This window comes from Jaculus jaculus, chromosome 3 (assembly GCF_020740685.1).
Source record: "Jaculus jaculus isolate mJacJac1 chromosome 3, mJacJac1.mat.Y.cur, whole genome shotgun sequence".
In the NCBI taxonomy this organism is placed as follows: domain Eukaryota; kingdom Metazoa; phylum Chordata; class Mammalia; order Rodentia; family Dipodidae; genus Jaculus; species Jaculus jaculus.
The window spans coordinates 115,781,547-115,802,600 of NC_059104.1; the positions used below are offsets into that span (position 1 = coordinate 115,781,547).

Here is a 21,054-nt window from a genome sequence, read left to right on the forward strand (position 1 = left end):
CTATTATCTTTATTAGAGTAGGTCACTTTGTGTCTCAGTTTTCCCAATGACGAAATAGGGTAACCGTCCCTCTTTCATAGGACTGTAGAGGGACTAAATGAGTGCACATGCCTTTGGAGAAATACATGCCAGCAGCATTGTGAGATCTACTTTGCATGGTAGCAGGGTTAGAACAAACAGTACAGTGTTGTCACTGATGTAGACTTAAAACATACCCACCATGGCTCAGGGAATTTTGCAGAAGAGGGGGAGGAAAGATTGCAAGAGCCATAGGTTGGGAGGGCATTCTCAGAGGCACGACCTCCCTCCCCCAGCCTATGACTGGTCTCACAATCCACAGCTCCATGGGGAATGCCAGCAACCCTACTTAGGAGGGCCCTCAGTGGAACGGGAGCAGGAAGGAGGGAAATGATGGTACCACATGATGTGTCCATACGAAGTATATTCTTAACTTAAAAAACAAGGATAGGGCTGGAGAGATGGCTTAGCGGTTAAGCGCTTGCCTGTGAAGCCTAAGGGCCCCGGTTCGAGGCTCGGTTCCCCAGGTCCCACGTTAGACAGATGCACAAGGGGGCGCACGCATCTGGAGTTCGTTTGCAGAGGCTGGAAGCCCTGGCGCGCCCACTCTCTCTCTCTCCCTCTATCTGTCTTTCTCTCTGTGTCTGTCTCTCTCAAATAAATAAATAAATAAAATTTAAAAAAAAAAAAAACAAGGATAGCTGTCCATGAGGTACAGAACCTGTGAGCCTCATACATGAATGGTCTCTTGGATCCTCAAAAGTTTATACCTATAGATGCCATATGACTCAGCAATTCCAGTCTAGACACAGACCCAGAGACATGACAAAATATTGTTCATAAAAACTCATGTATGAAGGTACATAGCAGACCTTTCACACTAGCCAAAAAGTAGTAACAGTTGAAATGTCCAAAAGCTAATAAATATCTCAATAAAATGGCATATCATATAATGAAATATTATTTGACAATAAAAAGCAGTAAATTACTGATACATATATAACATGGATGACTCTTCAAAGCATAAGGGAAAGAAGCCAGTCAGAAAACCACATCTGGCATGATTCTATTTATATGAAATGTCCACAATAGGCCAATCCATGAAGCTAGAATGTAGATTCGTGACTGCTCAGAGATTTGTGGGTAAATGAGTAACTAAGGGGCAGGGGATTTCTTTTCAGTGTTGTATAACTGTTCCATAATTGACAGTGGTGAATATGCTAAAAGCTCCTGAGTTAGATGCTTTAAGTTCATAAACTGTATGGTACCTGCATCATACCTCAGTAAGGTATTCCAAATGTTATATGATGGACTGCAAATAGGTTCTAAATAATAATATTAGTACCAATTAATAGGGTCTTCTCTCTAGTCTCATCTACACTATCCAATGATCTGTCCAAAACACCCCCTTGTAGTTCTCATTTTATATTTTTCTACTAAATAACTTATGAACAGGTAACTGCTTCCTTAAATTCTCTTTAACCATTTTCTACTTCTCTAATTTTCAGAAATCCCAAGTTAGTCAGAGTTAACTCATTCCTGAAATAGTCAACACACCCAAGCTCTGGTCTGACATGACAAAGCTTCATTTCTGACAAGGCAGCACTCCCCTGGTGATTCATGATTTCAGCCTCCTCACATCTACAGGGTCCACTGTGCTTCAGTGTGTGTGTGTGGGGGGGATGTCCACTGTTTCTTATAAGCCTGTGTGACAGAAAATTGAGGAGGCATCAGAATAAATACAACCTCAACACCTTGAAAGGAACTTTTCAAATGACAAACTGTTTTGAAGAGAATATTTAAGGTGATGTCAGCACGCCTTGTGGTCTTGAGTTTAGCATAGTGATTATTAATTTTCTACTGTTTCGAAATGTATTGCAATACTGTCCCTCTCTACACTGTCCTTGCAAATTCGGAGGTGATTTATTTTAAAAGATAATTATGTTAAGATTGCTAGGCCTGGAGAGATAGCTCAGTTGGTAAAGTGCTTACCTCACAAGCATGAGGACCTGAGTCCAATGACCAGGACCCATGTGTAAATATATGAATATTTGTAGGAGCTTATAATCCCAGGACTGGGGAGACAGAGACAAAAAGGATTTTTGAGGATCGCTGGCCAGCCAGCCTGATGACTCTGTCTCAAAGGAAGAAAAGGAGGACAGTGCTCCTGAGGGTGACACTCCAGGCTGCCTAATGGCCACCACGCACAAGCATGCACATTTACATTCACACACATATTAACATGCATAAGCACAACCATACATATATATATTCACACACACATAATTAATAATAATAATAATAATAATAATATTGAGGAAAGAAAATATTGTTTGGTGTGTGTATTGGTAAATGTATGATGTGATTTAGGGAACATTAGAGCTAAAAGAAATCTTTTTTTTTTTTTATTTATTTATTTGAGAGTGACAGACACAGAGAGAAAGACAGATAGAGGGAGAGAGAGAGAGAATGGGCGCGCCAGGGCTTCCAGCCTCTGCAAACGAACTCCAGACGCGTGCACCCCCTTGTGCATCTGGCTAACGTGGGACCTGGGGAACCGAGCCTCGAACCGGGGTCCTTAGGCTTCACAGGCAAGTGCTTTAACCGCTAAGCCATCTCTCCAGCCCAAAGAAAGCTTTCTTAAAATGATATTTATTGGGCTGAAGAAATGGCTTAGCAGTTAAGTCGTTTGCCTGCGAAGACAAAGGACCCAGGTTCAACTCCCCAGGACCTCGGTCAGCCAGATGCACAAGGGACACATGCATCTGGAGTTCCTTTGCACTGGCTAGAGGCCCTAGTATGCCCATTCTCCCCACCCCTCTTCTTTCTCGCTCTCTGATTGCAAATAAATAAATTAATTAAAATGATATTTATTAAAATTGAAATGCCCGAAAATAAATAATACTATGGCCACAGAACGCAAACTTCCCACTCAGGTAAAGAAGTGTTGCCAAATGTCTGCTACTCCCAAACTGCTAAGTCATCTAAGAGATCTTTCAGAAAAGAAGGATGCGCTCGTAGCAAAAGAAATTTGAAAGCATTCAAATTTCTGGGGCTCATAGTGGGAGAGTCTCTTTAAAATATTGATGATATATTTATTCTAAAAAGTGATGTTTTCAAATCCTTCCTCTGTTAAATCTTTACAAAGCTGAAATCCTGAAGTGGTTCCAACAATTTTGCTTGTAACAGAATACATCCCTTTTCCCGATGCTTCCTGCATTATTCTTCATTGGCAGAGCAAAATCTAATATGTTTATGAGTTTCCATCCCAAAGCACCTGAATTCAGACTCCTGGGTGAATAGCAAGTCCTGAGGTTCAGATCTATCCAGTAATTGGCTTAGGGAGGGGCTTTGGGCGGGCCTTCCCTGAGCGAGGAGGCTTTTTAGAAAGCTATGGGGCCAGTCCACACTGCCACTACTCCTTTAAGTCTTTATAGTATTTGTATGTGAGGATAGTAGTGCGACAGCCTCACCTGGGAGAACCAGCTTCTCTGGGCTTTCAAGCGGAATCTGCAGCGAAACGCCGCTCCTTTCCCCGAATGCGGATACCAAGAACTGACCGCGTCAGGGAGGATTGGTGCATGCTGTACGGAGCCACTGAGTTCTGGCTGCGGTTCTGAAAAGTCCAGCTAGCCCCAGGTCAGTGAGGAGGACAGTGATCCCACCGGGAGCATGCCAGGGTTTGAACCCAGGAGACCAGTCGGTGATGGTTGAACCACTTTCATAGCTGCCGCCACTGGGTGCCAGACGCGTGAGTACCCTGCGCCTCCCACCCGCCTGGAGAAGCCCAAGAACTCGCTTGAAGAACTCTCCCGGGTCCCAGACAAGATCCTCCTCTCCTGTCCTTCTCCCTAGCCACGGGGACAGCGCGACCGCCACTCTTCTCTGCCACTGAATGGAGGGCAAGGGCAACAGCTGACCAGCGCCGCCTCTCCCTACTCAGGAGGTGGAGATCCCACGGGTCCGGCCACATTCAACACCCACTTTCTCCTCCCTCTGTCCCTATATCACCGACTCCCCCTCCTCCTGCCCCTTTCCCTCCTCCCTAGAGACAGGGGAGGAGAAAGGGGGAGTTCAGGTCGTCATGACTGAGCTGAGGGCAAAGGATCCGCGGGCTCCTCATGCGGCGGGCAGCGCGCCCTCCCCCCCAGAGGTCGGGTCCTCCTTGCTGGGGCACCAGGACCCTGGTCCCTTCCAGGGAAGCCAGCCTCAGGACGCATCGCCTGTAGTCCCAGCCATCCCCATCTCCCTGGACGGTCTGCTGTTCCCTCGTCCCTGCCAGGGACAGGAACCCCCAGACGGAAAGACGCGAGACCCGCAGTCGCTGTCAGGCGTGGAGGGTGCATATTCTGAAGTCACCGAGGGCGCAGGAGTTGGCAATCCTAGAGTGTCCGAAAAGGACAGCAGACTATTGGACAGTGTCTTGGACACTCTGCTGGCACCCTCGAGGCCAGGACAGAGCCAAGCCAGCCCTCCATCCTGCGAGGCCATCAGCCCTTGGTGCCTATTTGGCCCCGAGCTTCCCGAAGACCCCCGCGGTGCCATTGTCACCAAAGGAGTGCTGTCCCCGCTCATGAGCCGGCCAGAAAGCAAGGCTGGTAACAGCCCCGGGGCTGGAGCGCCGCAGAAGTTGCTGCCCAGGGGCCTGTCGCCGTCCGGGCAGCTGCTGCTCCCGGCCTCTGGGAGCCCTCATTGGCCGGGACCCGCGCTGAAGCCACCTCGGCAGCCAGCGGCGGTGGCGGTGGAGGTGGAGGAGGAGGGTGGCCCGGAGGCCGAGATCTCGGCAGGTCCGCTTCTGAAGGGCAAACCTCCTCGGACTCTGGCAATCTCTGCGGGCGGAGGAGGAGTCGCGGCCAGCGCGCCCGGGGCGGCCGCAGGAGGCGTCACCCTAGTGCCCAAGGAGGATTCCCGCTTCTCGGCTCCTAGAGTCGCCTCAGCTGAGCCGGAGACGCCGGCTGCGCCCGGGCGCTCCCCACTGGCCACCACAGTGGTGGATTTCATACACGTGCCCATCCTGCCACTGAACCATGCCATCCTGGCCGCCCGCACCCGGCAGCTGCTGGAAGGGGAGAGCTACGACGGCGGGGCCGCGACGCCAGGCGCGTTGGTCCCGCCTCGGGATTCGCCCTCCTCCGCCCCGTCCCCTCCGGTCCCCTGCGGCGACTTCCCGGACTGCGCCTACCCGCCGGACGCCGACCCCAAGGAAGACGCGTTCCCTCTCTACGGCGACTTCCAACCTCCGGGCCTGAAGATCAAGGAAGAGGAGGAAGGCGCGGAGGCCGCCGCGCGCTCCCCGCGCCCTTACCTGGTGGCCGGTGCCAGCCCCGCCACCTTCCCGGATTTCCAGCTGGGCGCCCCGCAGCCACCCGTGCCACCGCCGCCCCCCTCCAGGCCCGGGGACGCGGCGGCGCCTGGCGCCCCCAGCAGCGTCCCGGGGTCGACGGCGGGGTCCCCGGCTGGGTCCACCCTGGAGTGCATCCTGTACAAAGCGGAGGGCGCGCAGCCCGCTCAGGGTGCGTTCGCGCCGCTGCCCTGCAAGGCTCCGGGCACCGGCGCCTGCCTGCTCCCGCGGGACGGCCTGGCCCCCGCCGCCTCCGCCTCCGCCGCCGCCGCGCCCGCGCTCTACCCGCCCCTAGGCCTCAACGGGCTCCCGCAGCTCGGCTACCAGGCGGCCATGCTCAAGGACGGGCTGCCCCAGGTCTACCCGCCCTATCTCAACTACCTGAGGTGAGCCATCCCTCCCAGCTTCCCCGTGTCCGCAGCTTGGGACCCCCCGGGGGTGCCAGGGCTGGGCCATCGCGACCCCTAATCCATCTGGGGATGTGCCGCTTTGGGAGCGCACTTCACCGAAAACATTTTTCTTTTAAACTTTTTTTTTTTTTTTCGGAGTGGGTCCGACCCTGACTTAAGATGTCCCAGGGTCAGCTGTGGTCCTGCGAGGGGACACTGTGGAGAGGTTGGAGGGGGCGGGAGAGAGTGGTCTTATTAAATGCTCTGTTCTCGCCAGAAGGACATTGCAGGTGTTGAGAGAGGTTCTAATAGGTCACCGTGCCCCTGAGATGGATGGGACTTAAAGGTGGCTTCGGAACCGAAAGTTGCAACTGTAATGACCTTAGAGGATTTAGGGACATGAGGGAGGACTGGATTCTCATAGGAGCCTCAATAGTCAAGTTAATTTTAAGGGGGCTGTGTTTGACGGGTGGATCCATCAGTGTCGTGATGGGTGTGGCATTCCGTCGTGCATGCTTTCAAAACATTTTCACTTGAGATAGTGGAGTGATGGAACATGAAAGCAAAGGGGATGCTTAGGGGTAGGGGCTGTGCCTTAGGTGGTGTGAAAAGGCAAACCAGCCAGTGTGTTGAACAATACTTGCAAATGACATACACGCAGTACTATGTTCAAGTAACCAGTCATTACAGGGATGTTTTCAAACGTCAGGAGCACGTGCTAAGGCCAACTAATCTCTCAAAGCAAAGCAATGTGCATGGTAAGCTCACAGAGAGGCATGCGGCATTGCATTTGTCAAAGACAATTTTACTTCTGTATAGAGTTCTGTAGGAAGATTTCTTTTTAACCAATAGATTGCAGTTCGCTGAACTTTTGAAGTGCTGCACTGGGTATCCTTTCTAGCAGCGATGAATGGCTGATATTGGCAAGTCTAGGGAACCTAGCTGTAGGTAGTCTTTTGTGTGACGTTTAGGGCTCATGTTTTTCACATGTGGATATATGACAGAGCTCTAGCTTGAAAATGCCCTTTCCCCTTGTCCATGCCAGTTGAAGAACCCTTTCCTATCAGATAGTGGTGTGCCTAACAATAAACAAAGTTCTTTGTTTTGCATTTTAAGGCCGGATTCAGAAGCCAGCCAGAGCCCTCAGTACAGCTTCGAGTCATTACCTCAAAAAATCTGCTTAATCTGTGGGGATGAAGCATCAGGCTGCCACTATGGTGTTCTTACGTGTGGGAGCTGTAAGGTCTTCTTTAAAAGGGCGATGGAAGGTAGGCACATTTCCCTGTTTCTTTATTATCAATTTCATTTCTAAAGGCACCACTTAATACTTGATGACTTTTAATTATATCTTGCTTCCATGGTGTTATATCTTTATAACAAAATATAGGAAGATATTTTAACTATCTGCTTTTATTATAATGTTCAAGAGTGAATATAGTGTGATTGGATGTCCTGGGATTCTTTTGGTCTTTGACTCCCACACTCAGTGGTAGGTGCGAGTCCTGGCAGCCTTGAGCAGAGGGCTACTACTTTGCAGTAATTACTTAGCTTTCAAGATGAAGCTTTGTTTTAATGATATGTTTCACATAACAAAAGAAAATGATAGTAATTGTGTGTATTTACATATTTCATATACATATATAACATATTCCTGATATAGTTACATATATCTAACACATATATCTAACACATATATGCATATATATCACAAGAGGATAGAAGTAAATCATTTAGAATATGTGAACAATCTGAACATACTAGGGATATGTTTTCTGAAAAAGTATTTTTCTTTAAGTAAAATTGCACATTTTAATGATAATTTAAGTTACACATTCATCTAATAATTTTGTACTAACTAGCAGGATGTATTTCAGACTTCCATAGAAACATTTGAAGATTTCTTTCTCCTTACACCCAAATTTAAGCAGCTAAGTACATTTGTATTTGAAAATAAAATGCTTTTAAAGGCCACTTCACATTTTAATACTAGCAATAAATGCATTTAGAAGTAGCTGAAATGGGGTCCTAAGATCACTCCTGGACAAGCGACCAAAGACTTGGATTGACTCTTGTTTACTGTTTCTGATGTTTTCTGGTTTCAAAAGCCTTCTACATGAAAACAACAAAGAAGAGGGTGGAGAATTTTCACTTAAGGTGCTTTCAAAGGAGTCCTTCATAAAAAGAATGTTTATGTACTTTTAGAAGGTACTTTTCATAAAACTTGGATACACTTTACTGACTTTTAATATATTCAGCTTAAAGTTTCTTAAATTGCACAGCGAAGTCCTTTAGCTAGAGCTAAACAGTATTCTTGAGGATATGGGACAAGTGAAGGGGGCCTTAAGTTTCATGTGCACCTGATGTGGTCATAACTACAGTGCAAATTCTTTCTGTAGAAAAGTTGGTAAATGAACCAGTTGGAGTTACCATTCCTATATGATTTTGGACAGTGGATCCTTAAATATTCCCTCTGCATTATAATTCCTTCCATTCTTGCAGTATTCCTAGACCGTGGCCTTTTTAGAATCCCTCACAAGTCAGTTCTTCTAGCCTAGTTCCAATTTACAGATAAGCACAGCACCAAGACATCAACCTGGTTTTCTCAAAAATCACACAATGGCATAGCTGGTTCTAAGTAAGCACAGGTTAGGAATCTTAACTTTGATGCTTACATGGTATATACAAGTGCATATGTGCTTTTAATTCTCAGAAGTTACTTCTTAAAATACAGGTGTACAAGTATTTTTCCAAACACAGCCATAGCATCTAAAACTACATAAGATACTTTCTTATCTATTTCTCTTCCTCCTCCCTCTCTCTACTTCCCTTTCTCCCTCAACTCCCTCCTTCCACACAAGTGTATGGTGCTCATGTGTGTGTGTGTGCATGTGTGTTGGCTAAAGTTAACATAGGGTGACCTCCTCAGTTTCTCAGCACCTTAGTTTTTGAGACAGGGTCTCTCAATAAGTGTAGGGCTCACCAATTTGACTAGTTGTGCTAGCCATTGAGCCCTGCGACTCTGGCTGTCACCACTTGCCCAGTACTGGGCTCACAGGCATGCATAGATATGCCTGGCATTTTATGTGAGTGCTGGAGATCTAGACTCATGTTCTCATGCTTGCACAGTACTGTATCCACTGGGCCATGTCCCACCCCCCAATCTATTCTTAAAGGTCACTTATTAAACCCTGTTGTTGCCCTGGTCAGTCTTGTTTTAGTGTGGAATAACAGAACAAAGCACACTTATTCAACAATGTTTATAAGCAGGAATATAAAATATATGTTGATAAACCATTCCTGAACCCAGAGACAGGTTGTGAGTTAATTCATTGGTTTAGAGATTACTATATGTTTCTTGTATTAAGATACATGCCCCAAAACCCCTTCTATTACCTTAGATCCTTCTATCTTAAATAAAATGAGGTTAATAATAGTGGATATTTTTAAGATTGTCATGCAGATTAAATGAGCTCATACATTGATGATATTTAAGTGAATGCTTGTCATATTGTCAGCTTTGACTGGTTATGTATTTACCTTCAAGCAGCTTATATTACAGCTGGGGGAGGACAGTAATATCCTTACATAAACCATTTAAATAAAGATTCACTTTAAATGTGTGATAAGGTGCTTCTGTAATTTAAGAGACTTGTATGATTTGAGTATGGAGTCAGAAGCGAGGTACATGTGGTTTGGAATTTCTGGAATGATCTAGAATGGTAATAGAAGGCTTCATGGAAGATAAGCACCTCATTTGCCTAAGAACAAATATAGTTTGTAGACATTGAAAAGTGCAATTACAACAGAGAAGACTAAAGAAGTTAAAGTTTACAGTGAGTTGTTTTTCATTCAAAAATTGTGAGATTTAAACCTCAGGAAGTTAGAAAGTTAGATTGCTAATGTTTAAGTAAATTGATCATTGATCAAAAGCAAAAGATTAGAGAGAAGGCTGTAAGAGTTTCCAGGAATGATGACTCTTATGGTTGGAAAGAAACCTTAGCAGTGCTGGATGGCAAGTTAATTCAAGCTAGAGTACTGAATGGATGCCATCAAGACCAGCAGGCAAAGTAGACAACAAGCTGAACACTGACATTACCACAGATGTGAATAGCATTCTTGCCCTTATGATGTGCTATGTACCAGTGACTATTTGACTGTTTGATAGGTCTCAACTCCTTGAATCCTCATAATACAGGCATTGCTAGTCTTCCCACATACTAATGAGGCAACTGAACTGTTTTCATTACACATAGGAAGTGGTAAGGTTCAGGATTCAAATCCAGATGGTATGACTCCAGATCTCTGTATCAACTGCAGCACTTCCTTTCTCACACTAGGAAATACAGCCTAACATGTTTGTCTAGTGATGAAACATGAATTGTAATGGATAATCTAAGTCAAGGGGGATGAGAAGTGTATGATGTAAATGGATATGTCATGGTAACTTTATATTTAGTGCAGCAATGAGAAGACATTGTAAACGCCAGCACTCTTGCCTGTCTTTCAAGTTAGGTGTATGTGTGGAGGGGGTGGGATGAGAAGGCTATAAAATTAGCCAGAATAGCTGGTCTCATTTGGTATGACACAGAAGAAGGTGGAAGTAGAGAAAAAAAGAGATCTCTCAGGGAATAGGGGTACAGAGTGGGAAGCAATGGCCTCTTTTAAGTTGAATGAACAGTTTAACATGTTTTGGTCAAAAGGCAGTTGAAAAACCCATTACATTCCTTTACCAATACGTACAAGAGCTGAGGTGGACCAGAACATGGTCAGGAATGGCTCAATGCCTTTCAAAGAGATAAAGTGATATCCCTTGCAAATTCTCCAAATGCAGACTTGGTGATCTGGTCCCATGAAGGAAAAGGCCAGTTCTCCTTAGTTCATCTCTATTCATTGAAACCATCTCTATGCCATGAAAATACTTTGCATTCAACAAATCAACATATTCCTGCATGAACAAGTCATCATAATTGATATGTTTTGGATAGTTTATTATGTTACAGCATTGATAATGAAGACATTTCATGGTATATATTGCAATATATTTGAAATGTATTATTTCAAAGACTTGAACAGAGCATAATGGCACATGACTTTAATCCCAGCACTTGGGAGGCAGAGGTAGGAGGATCACCATGAGTTCAAGGCAAGCCTTAGACTACATAGTGAATTCCAGGTCAGCCTGGGCTAGAGCAAGATCCTATCTTGAAAAATCAAAAAATAAAATATTTGAAGGCACATGGGAATTTGTGTATTTCTAATTTTTTAATATTATCAACATTTTAATGTATTTAATGATCCATTAATTACCTTAATTGCATTTAATTTTTTATTAATTTATTGAGTTCAGTCATATTCAGTCACCCATTTTAGATGTTTGTGAAAGACCAATTAAGTGAGATAGACCTAGCTGGCCACTGTCTAAATGGCATTTATAGTACATTGCAAAAATGGTCACCAACTTGAAGATATATAACTAATTGTAAGTATGGTAAATATTAGCTTTTGAAGTGCTTGAACGCCTAAAGAATTGACACCATTGTCAGAATCCAAAGGCCAAAATCTCAGAATTATAGAATCAGCCTTAATAGGCCACAAAGGAAACTGAATGGAAATGAAATATATTTATGTATAAAGTGTTTATTTAACATTTGAGGATAATTGGTGTGGCAGATGCCTTCTCATTGCTGGGACAAACACCTGAGCAGATGCAGCTTCTGAGAGGAAAGGCTTTATTTCAGGATTCTGGATTCCAGGGAAGCTTCATTATGGCAAAAGAAGCTGGCTCAGTTCACCCACAGAGGCAGGAGAATGAATAACCAGAGCTCAAGTTTGTTCTGAATACAACATAAGTTAGACTCAAGATCTGCTCCCACTGACATGCCTCCTCCAGCAGACTGTGTAATGCTGAATGTGCATGAACATGTTTACACTGTGACCCACTGAAGCAAGCCTTTGCTAGGCTGAAAAATAAGGAGTTTCATAAATGGTACTGGGAAGCACATATTTAATATTTGGTTGTATAGGGTGTGCCAATATTAATGCTTGTCATGGTACCTATATATTAATACCACTGCATATCCCAGAGGGGAAGCATTGTTGTCACACTGCTGTGTTAATTCAAGCAACAGTGCTATGGCTGAAGCCATTGAGTCATGAACTTATAATTCCTCAAGGAATACAACAATATATTTCCCCTTAAAAAGAATTAAAAGTTCACCAATAAGGCTTAAGTCATCTTAATACTGTTAATCGTTTTCCTTTCTGTGATTCTTCTACGCCTGTATCTTGTGTTTACATAAGTGTGCATAATGCTGTTAGAGGTGTGCTAATACATGAATGGCATCATGTATTACATGCACTTTTCATACAATAACGTGTGTGTGTGTATAGTTATAAGTTGTTCTTTTAAGCACCCTATAATCCTTTATGGAATGACAATCCTCTTATCTTGGCATTACTTGAGTACGCATTTTCTTGCACTTGGTAAATGCCATGTTCTTCTTTCCAGGATTTACCTAAGTCATTTCATGTTCTAAATGTACTAAATCATTTTCTTTTTTATGATGCCAAAGTGATTTGACTTGCTGATTTATTCACTATGGAGATGTGTGATGATACTAAACTAAAGACACATACCAGTATATGGAGCTTACACTATAGCTGCAAAGCTATATTAGTATGCCATCTCTGTGTGAACCTGCACAAAACCGGTACAGTGTAAACAAAATGAACCAGCAACAATTTGAATGTGTTGCATAACTAGCAAACATGAGAATTCTCTGGTATTAGTTATACCAAAGCTGTGAAGGAGGCACTGTTCCAACACATCTGATCCTCATCATACTGGTCCTACCGCAGTGAGGTATAAGTCCCCATAGAACGGACTTTTACAGAAAGATGCACACATGAGACTATTACCCATGAGAGCGGACTCTGACTTCTGTGTTCACTCCTGCTTCTCTGTTGTCTCTCAGATTGCTTTGCATTTGAACTAGCATTTTTGAGACTTAGTCTCACATTGTGGTCCCTAACTCAGTCCTTGTCCTTTCTTTGCACAGAGAAGTTCTGCATTTGTCTGTTTACTTGATTTGCTTCCATGCAAAGGATCCTCATACATCATTATAAAAATAAAAACAAAAACAAAGAAACAAAAACTCATCTTATAAATAGAAATCCTTAGATCTCAATCAAGCATATATTAATGGCACTAGTACCTTCATGGATTTACTTGTGAATCTATCTTTAACTTCTATACAAGGAAAAAGCTTATTTGTTTAAGATTTAACATCAAACCACCCTACAGTCTGATAGAACACTGACTGTAACACCTGAAAATCACATCTGAGGTACAAAGCAATCTCTAATGTCAGCAAAATGCAGGCTCTCTGGGTAATCTTACATGAGTAATTTCTTAATGGGCTGACTACATTAATTTGATATCAAAGACAATCTCTAAAGCAGACATAATGGTCATTTACTTCTTTTGGATTTTGAGGGCTGCCTGCATTTAGAGCATTAGGAAGTGGTTTACACACCTGTGATCTAGCCCTATGGAAGCTGAGGCAGAGGTTCACAAGTACAAAGAAAGAATAGGCTCCATAACAAAAACATGTTTTTGTTTATTTCTTCAAGCTTATTTTTTGAGTATGTGTATACTATATGGTATATATGTTATATACATGTGTGTTATTCAGATGCACACACCCTGTGCCCATGTGTGCAGAAGCCAATCATGCTTTCATCTTAAGTTCTTAAGACAAGATCTCTAATCTAACATGGAGCTCATACTATGTTTTGATTCGACCAGCAAACCGCAGAGATCTACTGTTGTAGGCATGAAGGACTATGCTCAGTATTTTTTTGCAAGAGTGCTGGGGATAAAATTCAGATCCTGTTGTCTACACAGCAAGTGTTCTCACCCACTGAGTCATTTTTCAAGCCCTCAAGTCTCTGTTTTTTTTTTTTTTTTATGTAAGTCATTTATATACCCTGTACATTCCCATGTCATTCTGGAAGGGAAGATGAATACAATATCCATTTGCTGCTGGATGGCCCTCATACTTGATTATATAAGGCACACCTCAGGTAACTTATCACTGGGAAATTTTAGTCTTCTGATAAACTATTTATTATGCTTTCTTTTATAATTCAATTATAATTATATAACCTATTGTGTTTCCCTTTTTACATTAACTCTTACAAAGCCAAGAAGCAAATTTCATGATCAAAAAAATTTCAATGATATTTAGTTTTTTACATTTTTACTTATTTATTAGAGAGAGAGAAAGAGGCAGAGAGGGAGAAGAAGAGAGAAAGAGAATAGGTGCCGCAGGGCATCCAGCCACTGCAAATAAACTCCAGACACATGGATCACCTTGTACATCTGGCTTACATGGGTCCTGGGGAATCAATCCTGGGTCCTTTGGCTTTGCAGGCAAGCACCTTAACTGCTAAGCCATCTCTCCAACCCTTTAACTTTTTTTTTTTCAATTATTAAATTCTCAACTGATACTATACCTTCTGTCATTTACTTCATGTAACATATTCAGGAATCATATAATATTTTTCTTCAAGCATAGTACTAAAGTAATCATTATTTTTCATACAACTGCAAGTGTTTTTCATGTAATTCACTCTGCCATCAACTAGTGACTTTAAAATCATAGACATGCAAAGATAGATTATTTATGAAACTCACAAAACACATAGTGAACTCAAAACTGTAGAAAGTATAAAAGCCTAAGTATAAAAATCATCAAGGGCTAGAGAGCTGGCTCAATGGTTAATGGCACTTGCTTGCAAAGCCTGATGGCCTGGGTTCAATTCCCTAGTGTCCATGTGATTATGAGGCTTATGAAATGCTTGGGACAAGTTTTTCCAGTAAGGTTATCCTGAGGCCCTGGGGTCCATGATGCACTCATACCCATCTGGTCCTTGCTGTAGTTGACACGCAATCCTCTAGCATTACAGTCTAGATCTTATGGTCACTTGGTTCCAGTTTTACCAACTCACTTGGAGACATTGGCACAGATTGATTATTGGGTTGTTTGGTTTTTCTGTGTTCAGCCTCACCCACCTCTCCATTCCTGAGATGGAAGCTAGCTAGAGAATGGGAGGCAATGAAGACTCGATTTTATCTGAGATCTTCTCATAAGATGCTTTATGATAGTTTTGCTAGGCTCTGTTTCAATAACAAAATACATTTAAAATTTAATGAGTCAAGAAAACAAAGATGTAAAAAATTATATAAGTTCAATAATATTTTTTCCTGTAATATAAAGAAGATTTTTATGGCAAACCTACAGAACAAGAGGATTGTTGCAGTGATATTGAGAAGGATTTCAAATTAACATTATAGATAACAACACAGCTTCCTTCAGAGGTATTTTATTTACTGTAACAGACAGGCTGAGGCCTTAAGGAAACAAAGCTTTGTCAGAAGTCATGACTGTGGTTAATTTTTAACCAACGGACCAGAAAATATAGCAACACATTAATGATGCATTATATCATGATGTAGGTATGATCCTGAAAATGTCCTTACCACACACAGGCATTTCTTCACAGCACATTACATTAAAAGAGCTTTTAAATTTGAATTTATTGTTTTACTTGATAGAAGCATATATGGTCTGGGGCTGGAGAGATGGCTCAGCAGATAGGTCCTTCCTTGCAAAGCCTAAGAACCGGGCTTCAATTCCTCAGGACCCACATAAGCCAGATGCACAAGGTAGCGCATGTGTCTGGAGTTCGTTTACAGTGGCTAGAGGCCCTGGAGAGCCCATTCTCTCTCTATCTGCTTCTCTTTCTCTTTTTCTCTCAAATAACTTAATATTATAAAAAATAAGCAGATATGTTCTGGAGTGCAGACCTCTTCTCTGAAGACAAGCGTCATAGTAGGATGCTGCTTCATAGATACTGAATGCAATAAACAGCACACCTGCTCAGCCTCTTCATGTTGAAGACAGCATTTCTGGTAGGAAAAAAATAGAAGTAACTTCCGACTGATAGACATCTCTGTTATGTAGAGAGCATTTTGAAGAGAAAGTATTTGGACATGATTCCCCTACTATTAAAGTATTATAAAGGTGAAGAGTTTCATAGCTACACATTAAACACTGGTAAATCTGATTTTCTCAACTGCCAATATTCTTAAGAGTTTCAGCAGTTAGGTTATGAATATATTTAATACTAATATTAGTGTTTATTGAACATGTACTACACATCAGGAAATTAGCTACATGTGTTACATGAACCATAAATATTAAGTCAGTTTCAAAGGTAAATATTGAATAAATGGCAGAGTTAAGACTAGGGTACAAAGAATATTCCTTTTTTTTTTCTTTTTAATTTTATTTAGTTATTTGCAATCACAGATAGAGGATAGGTAGAGGGAGGAAGAATAAGAATGGGTATGCCAGGGCCTCTTGCCACTGCAAATGAATTCTAGACACATGTGCTACTTGGTGTGTCATACCCGAATCCTTAGGCTTTGAAGGCAAGTGTCTTAACTGCTAAGCCATATCTCCAGCCCCTTTTTCTCTTTCCTTTTCCTTTTTTTCTCTTGCCCTCAGTTCTACCCTGACCCTCCTCCTCAGACAGTCATAGCCATCTCTCAGTATCTTGACTCTGTCCTCTCAAATTCCTTTTCCTGGTGCTACCCTCCATTCAGCTCGTTCTAAATTCTAGCTCAGCTGAAATACATCACACTTTGGTGACTGCCAGTCTCTCATTTAATGATTTTTCCCTGCTGAGTGCTGTCAAAGTATCTACTTTAGTACTCCCTACCAGAAAGCAGCACATTAGACAATAGGAAAAGCTTACCTAAAATGCATTTGCTGCCAAAAACTGAAGGGCAGTGTAGGTAATAATCTTCTTTAAGTTATACAAATAAAAACATCACCTGAGAAACAATAAGGAAAGCCAGAAGAAAAGAATTAGATGAGTTGAAAAGATCAGCTTGGGTGAGATAATAAAGTAGGCTACTAAGAGAGACATGATAATGCTGGGGTTGGAATCTACAAAGAGCAGAAAGCAAAACAGCTGTGCAAAGCCCATGTTTAGAATGATGGAAAAGAGAAAATTGGTAGAAGTTTTATGTGATGATCTACTGATATACACACCCCTTACCAGTCATTGTACTAACATTTCCCTAATTTGGCTCCTTTAATCAGTATAACAAGTTTACATAGCATTTATCCTTATCTCTACATTATACAGGAAAAAACATACAACAGATACTGATGGAACTAAATTTGAATGTAAGTCTTTGACCTTGTTACAGTCAGGTTCACATTGCTGATAGAAATCACCCAAACAAGAGCAGCTTGTGGGAAAAAAAAGAGGCTTATTTTGGCTTATAGGCTCAAGGTGAAAGCTTCATGATGGCAGGGGAAATGATGACATGAGCAGAGGGTGGACATCACCCCCTGGCCAACATAAGGTGGACCATAGCAACAGGAGAGTGTGCCAAAAACTTGCAAAAACTTCCGGTTAAGATGGCGGCTTAGGTACCACGCCAAAGCAGCCTAGGGGGAAAAAGACAGAAAAAACTCAGCAAAATACACACTTTTACTAAAAAGTGAGGTGTATAGGAAGTTGAAATGGCAGTGGAGAAGTAGAAGAGATCCAAAGCCCGCACAGGCCGGCAAAAGCGGCCCTGGCAGGTCTGCTGACTGCAGCAGCAGCAGCGCACCAGAAAACCACTAGGCTTGGCTCCAGCTACAGGAAAAGCCAGGTGAGGGGAGCTTCCACTCACACCAGAGCTCTCTGCAACTCAAGAAACGTGAAAGGAGAGCAAAAGTGACCAACAGAGGAGCAGATCACAAGGTAGAAGAACAGGTGGAACAGCAAGAGAATTAGAAGAGCTACGGCTCCCTCCCCTCCTCCACTGCCTGTGCCCAGCTCCAGTGAACAGAGCAGCGGTCCCAGGACCCACCCACGCCAACTTGAGCCGACAGAAGGACACAAGCAGGAGCAAATCTGGCAACAACATCAGCAGCTCTAACACCAGCAGCAGCGGCCCCAGCAGTGGAAGATCCAGTAGTGGCAGCAGAGGCAGATACAGCAGCAGCTGCTTCAGAGGCAGCAGTCACAGATCCAGCAGCAGCAGCAGAGGATCCAGCAGTGACAGCTAAAACAGCAGCAGTGGTGGCAGCAGCAGTGGTGGGCCCAGCAGAGGTGACAGATCCAGCAGTGGCAGTTTCAGGAGCAGCAGTGGTGGTTCCAGCAGTGGGGGTGCCAATCTACATGGCCACAGTTGCCAGGCACGGTTTATCCCGCAGGAAAAGCTAGTGCCCATCTTCAGAAATCAGAACAGCAGCCCAACGACCCAGCCAGCAACTTGACTGAGACCAAAATCATCCAAAAAAGGTAACTGGGATTGCACCAGGCAAGGTTCTTACTTCGTCAAAAGCTGACTTGGATCCCTCAACAGACCAAAAATCTCTTTGTTGATAGAAGATCTGGTTGTTATAATAACCACTCTTGCATAAATACTCGGTGCTGTTTTTGATTGAATGTGTACAGAGTTTAGTTAAATTTTAGAATCTGCCTATATTTTATTCCACTCAGCCTACTTGAATACTCCCATAGCAGGGAAGCTCAACCCCTAGGAATACTTTGTAGATACTCTGAGAGACTTAAGAGCCACACCTAACCCCTTAAGCTCCTACCCTGAAGATATATAATATCAAATCAATTGATACAGCTAAGAATACCCAGCTAGCTAGAAAATCAAGCATTAACTTAATCCAAGATGCAAAAATCTATACATTATAACACAAGAAACACTAAAAAGCAAAACAATATAAATCCACCTAAAAGTATAAATGCATCAGAAATGACCACCAGTGAGAACAAGTTAGAGGAAATGCCTGAGAACGATTTCAAAAGAATGATTATAAACATGTTCAAAGAAGTCAAAGAACAAATCAAAGGAATCAAAGAGGAAATCAAAGGAATCAAAGAGGAAATCAAAGAAGATGCTGGACACCAATTTAATGAAATAAAGAAGGCAATACAAGACATAAATAAGGAAATAGAAATAATAAAAAAAGTCAGAATTACTAGCAATGAAGAACACAGTTAATGAAATAAAAAACTCTGTAGAAAAACTCACCAGTAGAATGGAAGGAGAGGACAGAATATCCAAGCTAGAAGACCAGGTGGCATATCTAATACAGTCCAACAAAGAGAAAGACAAACTTATAGAAAAGTATGAGTGGGAATTTCAAGAAATACGGGACACTATAAAAAGATCAAATATAAGAATTCAGGGAATAATAGAAGGAGAAGAACTCCACTCCAGAGGCATAGTAGGCGTCTTCAACAAAATCATAGAAGAAAACTTCCCCCAAGTTGGGAAAGAGGTGCCAATGCTGATACAGGAAGCCTTTAGACCCCCAGCCAGACAAAACCTGGAAAAAACCTCTCCTCGTCATATTATAATCAAACTATCAAACACACAAACCAAGGAAAAAATATTGAAAGCAGTTAAGAGAGAAAATCAAGTTACCTACAAAGGCAAGCCCATCAGGATTACAGCAGATTACTCAACACAAACTTTAAAAGCCAGAAGGGCTTGGAGTGATGTATTCCAAGTTCTGAAAGATAACAACTGTCAACCAAGGTTACTTTATCCTGCAAAGCTATCCATTCAAATATTCGGCAAAATAAGGACATTCCATGACAAAAGCAGATTAAAGGAGTATTTTAAGACAAAACCAGCTCTACAGAAAATACTTGATAGACTCCTCCATGCTGAAGAAAAGGAAAAGCACACATATAAGGAAACTGGAAAAAACAAGCAATATTCAAATACTAGTTAACACAAGAAAGCAAAGGTAGAACCAGAACCACAAAAAAATAAATGACAAACATAAATACACTAATACATAAATATAACATAATATACATAAACATAAATACAATAATATTTCTTTTTTTTAAATTTTATTTATTTGAGAGCGACAGACACAGAGAGAAAGACAGATAGAGGGAGAGAGAGAGAATGGGCGCGCCAGGGTTTCCCGCCTCTGCAAACGAACTCCAGATGCGTGCGCCCCCTTGTGCATCTGGCTAACGTGGGACCTGGGGAACTGAGCCTTGAACTGGGGTCCTTAGGCTTCACAGGCAAGTGCTTAACCGCTAAGCCATCTCTCCAGCCCCATAATATTTCTTAATATCAACGGCCTCAATGCCCCAACCAAAAGATACAGGTTTTCAGACTGGGTTAAAAAGCAGGATCCTACAATTTGTTGTCTCCAAGAAACTCACCTTTCTAAAAAGGATAGACATTATCTTAGGGTGAAAGGTTTTAAAATGGTGTTTCAGGCAAATGGGCCTAGAAAACAAGCAGGGGTTGCTATCCTAATATCTGACAAGGTAGACTTCAATCCAACGTTGGTCAAGAAAGATAAGGGAGGTCACTTTATATTGATTAAGGGCACACTCCAACAGGAGGACATTACAATCTTAAACATATATGCACCTAATATGGGGACTTCCAAATTCATCAAACAAACACTATTAGAACTAAGGTCACAGATAACACCAAACACAATCTATACACTTAATGCAATTCCTTTCAAAATTCCAAAGGCATTCTTCATGGAAATAGAAAAAACAATCCAAAAATTCATTTGGAATCAAAAATCCTAGAATATCTAAAATAATACTGGGCAACAAAAATAAGGCTGGTGGTATCACCCTACCTGATTTTAACCTATAGTACAGAGCCATAGTAACAAAAACAGCATGATACTGGCACAAAACCAGACATGCAGTTGAGTGGAACAGAATAGAGGACCCAGATGTAAGCCCAGGTAGCTATAGCCACCTGATATTCGATAAAAATGCCAAAAATACTCTTTGGAGAAAAGACAGCCTCTTCAGCAAATGGTGTTGGGAAAACTGGATATATATCTGCAGAAGGATGAAAATAGATTCTTCTCTCTCGCCATGCACAAGAATTAAGTCCAAATGGATTAAAGACCTTAACATCAGACCTGAAACTCTGAAACTGCTAGAGGAAAACGTAGGGGAAACCCTTCAACATATTGGTCTTGGCAAAGACTTTCTGAATACAACCCCAATTGCTCAGTCAATAAAACCACAGATTAATCACTGGGAGCTCATGAAATTGCAAAGGTTTTGCACTGCAAAGGACACTGTGAAAAAAGCAGAGGCAACCTACAGAATGGGAAAAAATCTTCAACAGCTGTATATCTGATAGAGGATTAATATCTAGGATATATGAAGAACTCAAAAAGTTAAATAATAAGGAATCAAACAAGCCAATCAAAA

At 42.3% G+C, this 21,054-nt stretch overlaps 1 protein-coding gene across 2 annotated transcripts in view; it reads left to right on the forward strand.

Moving 5' to 3' along the window:
• Nucleotides 1–4,102: 4,102 nt before the first annotated feature.
• The window catches only part of Pgr (progesterone receptor), a 78,488-nt gene continuing 61,536 nt past the window's right edge, over nt 4,103–21,054 (forward strand). For both annotated transcript variants that reach the window (XM_004661913.2, XM_004661914.2), the window contains exons 1-2: nt 4,103–5,745; nt 6,865–7,016. In XM_004661913.2, the coding sequence (XP_004661970.2) occupies nt 4,103–5,745; nt 6,865–7,016 (1,795 nt within the window). The remainder of the gene's footprint in view (nt 5,746–6,864; nt 7,017–21,054) is intronic.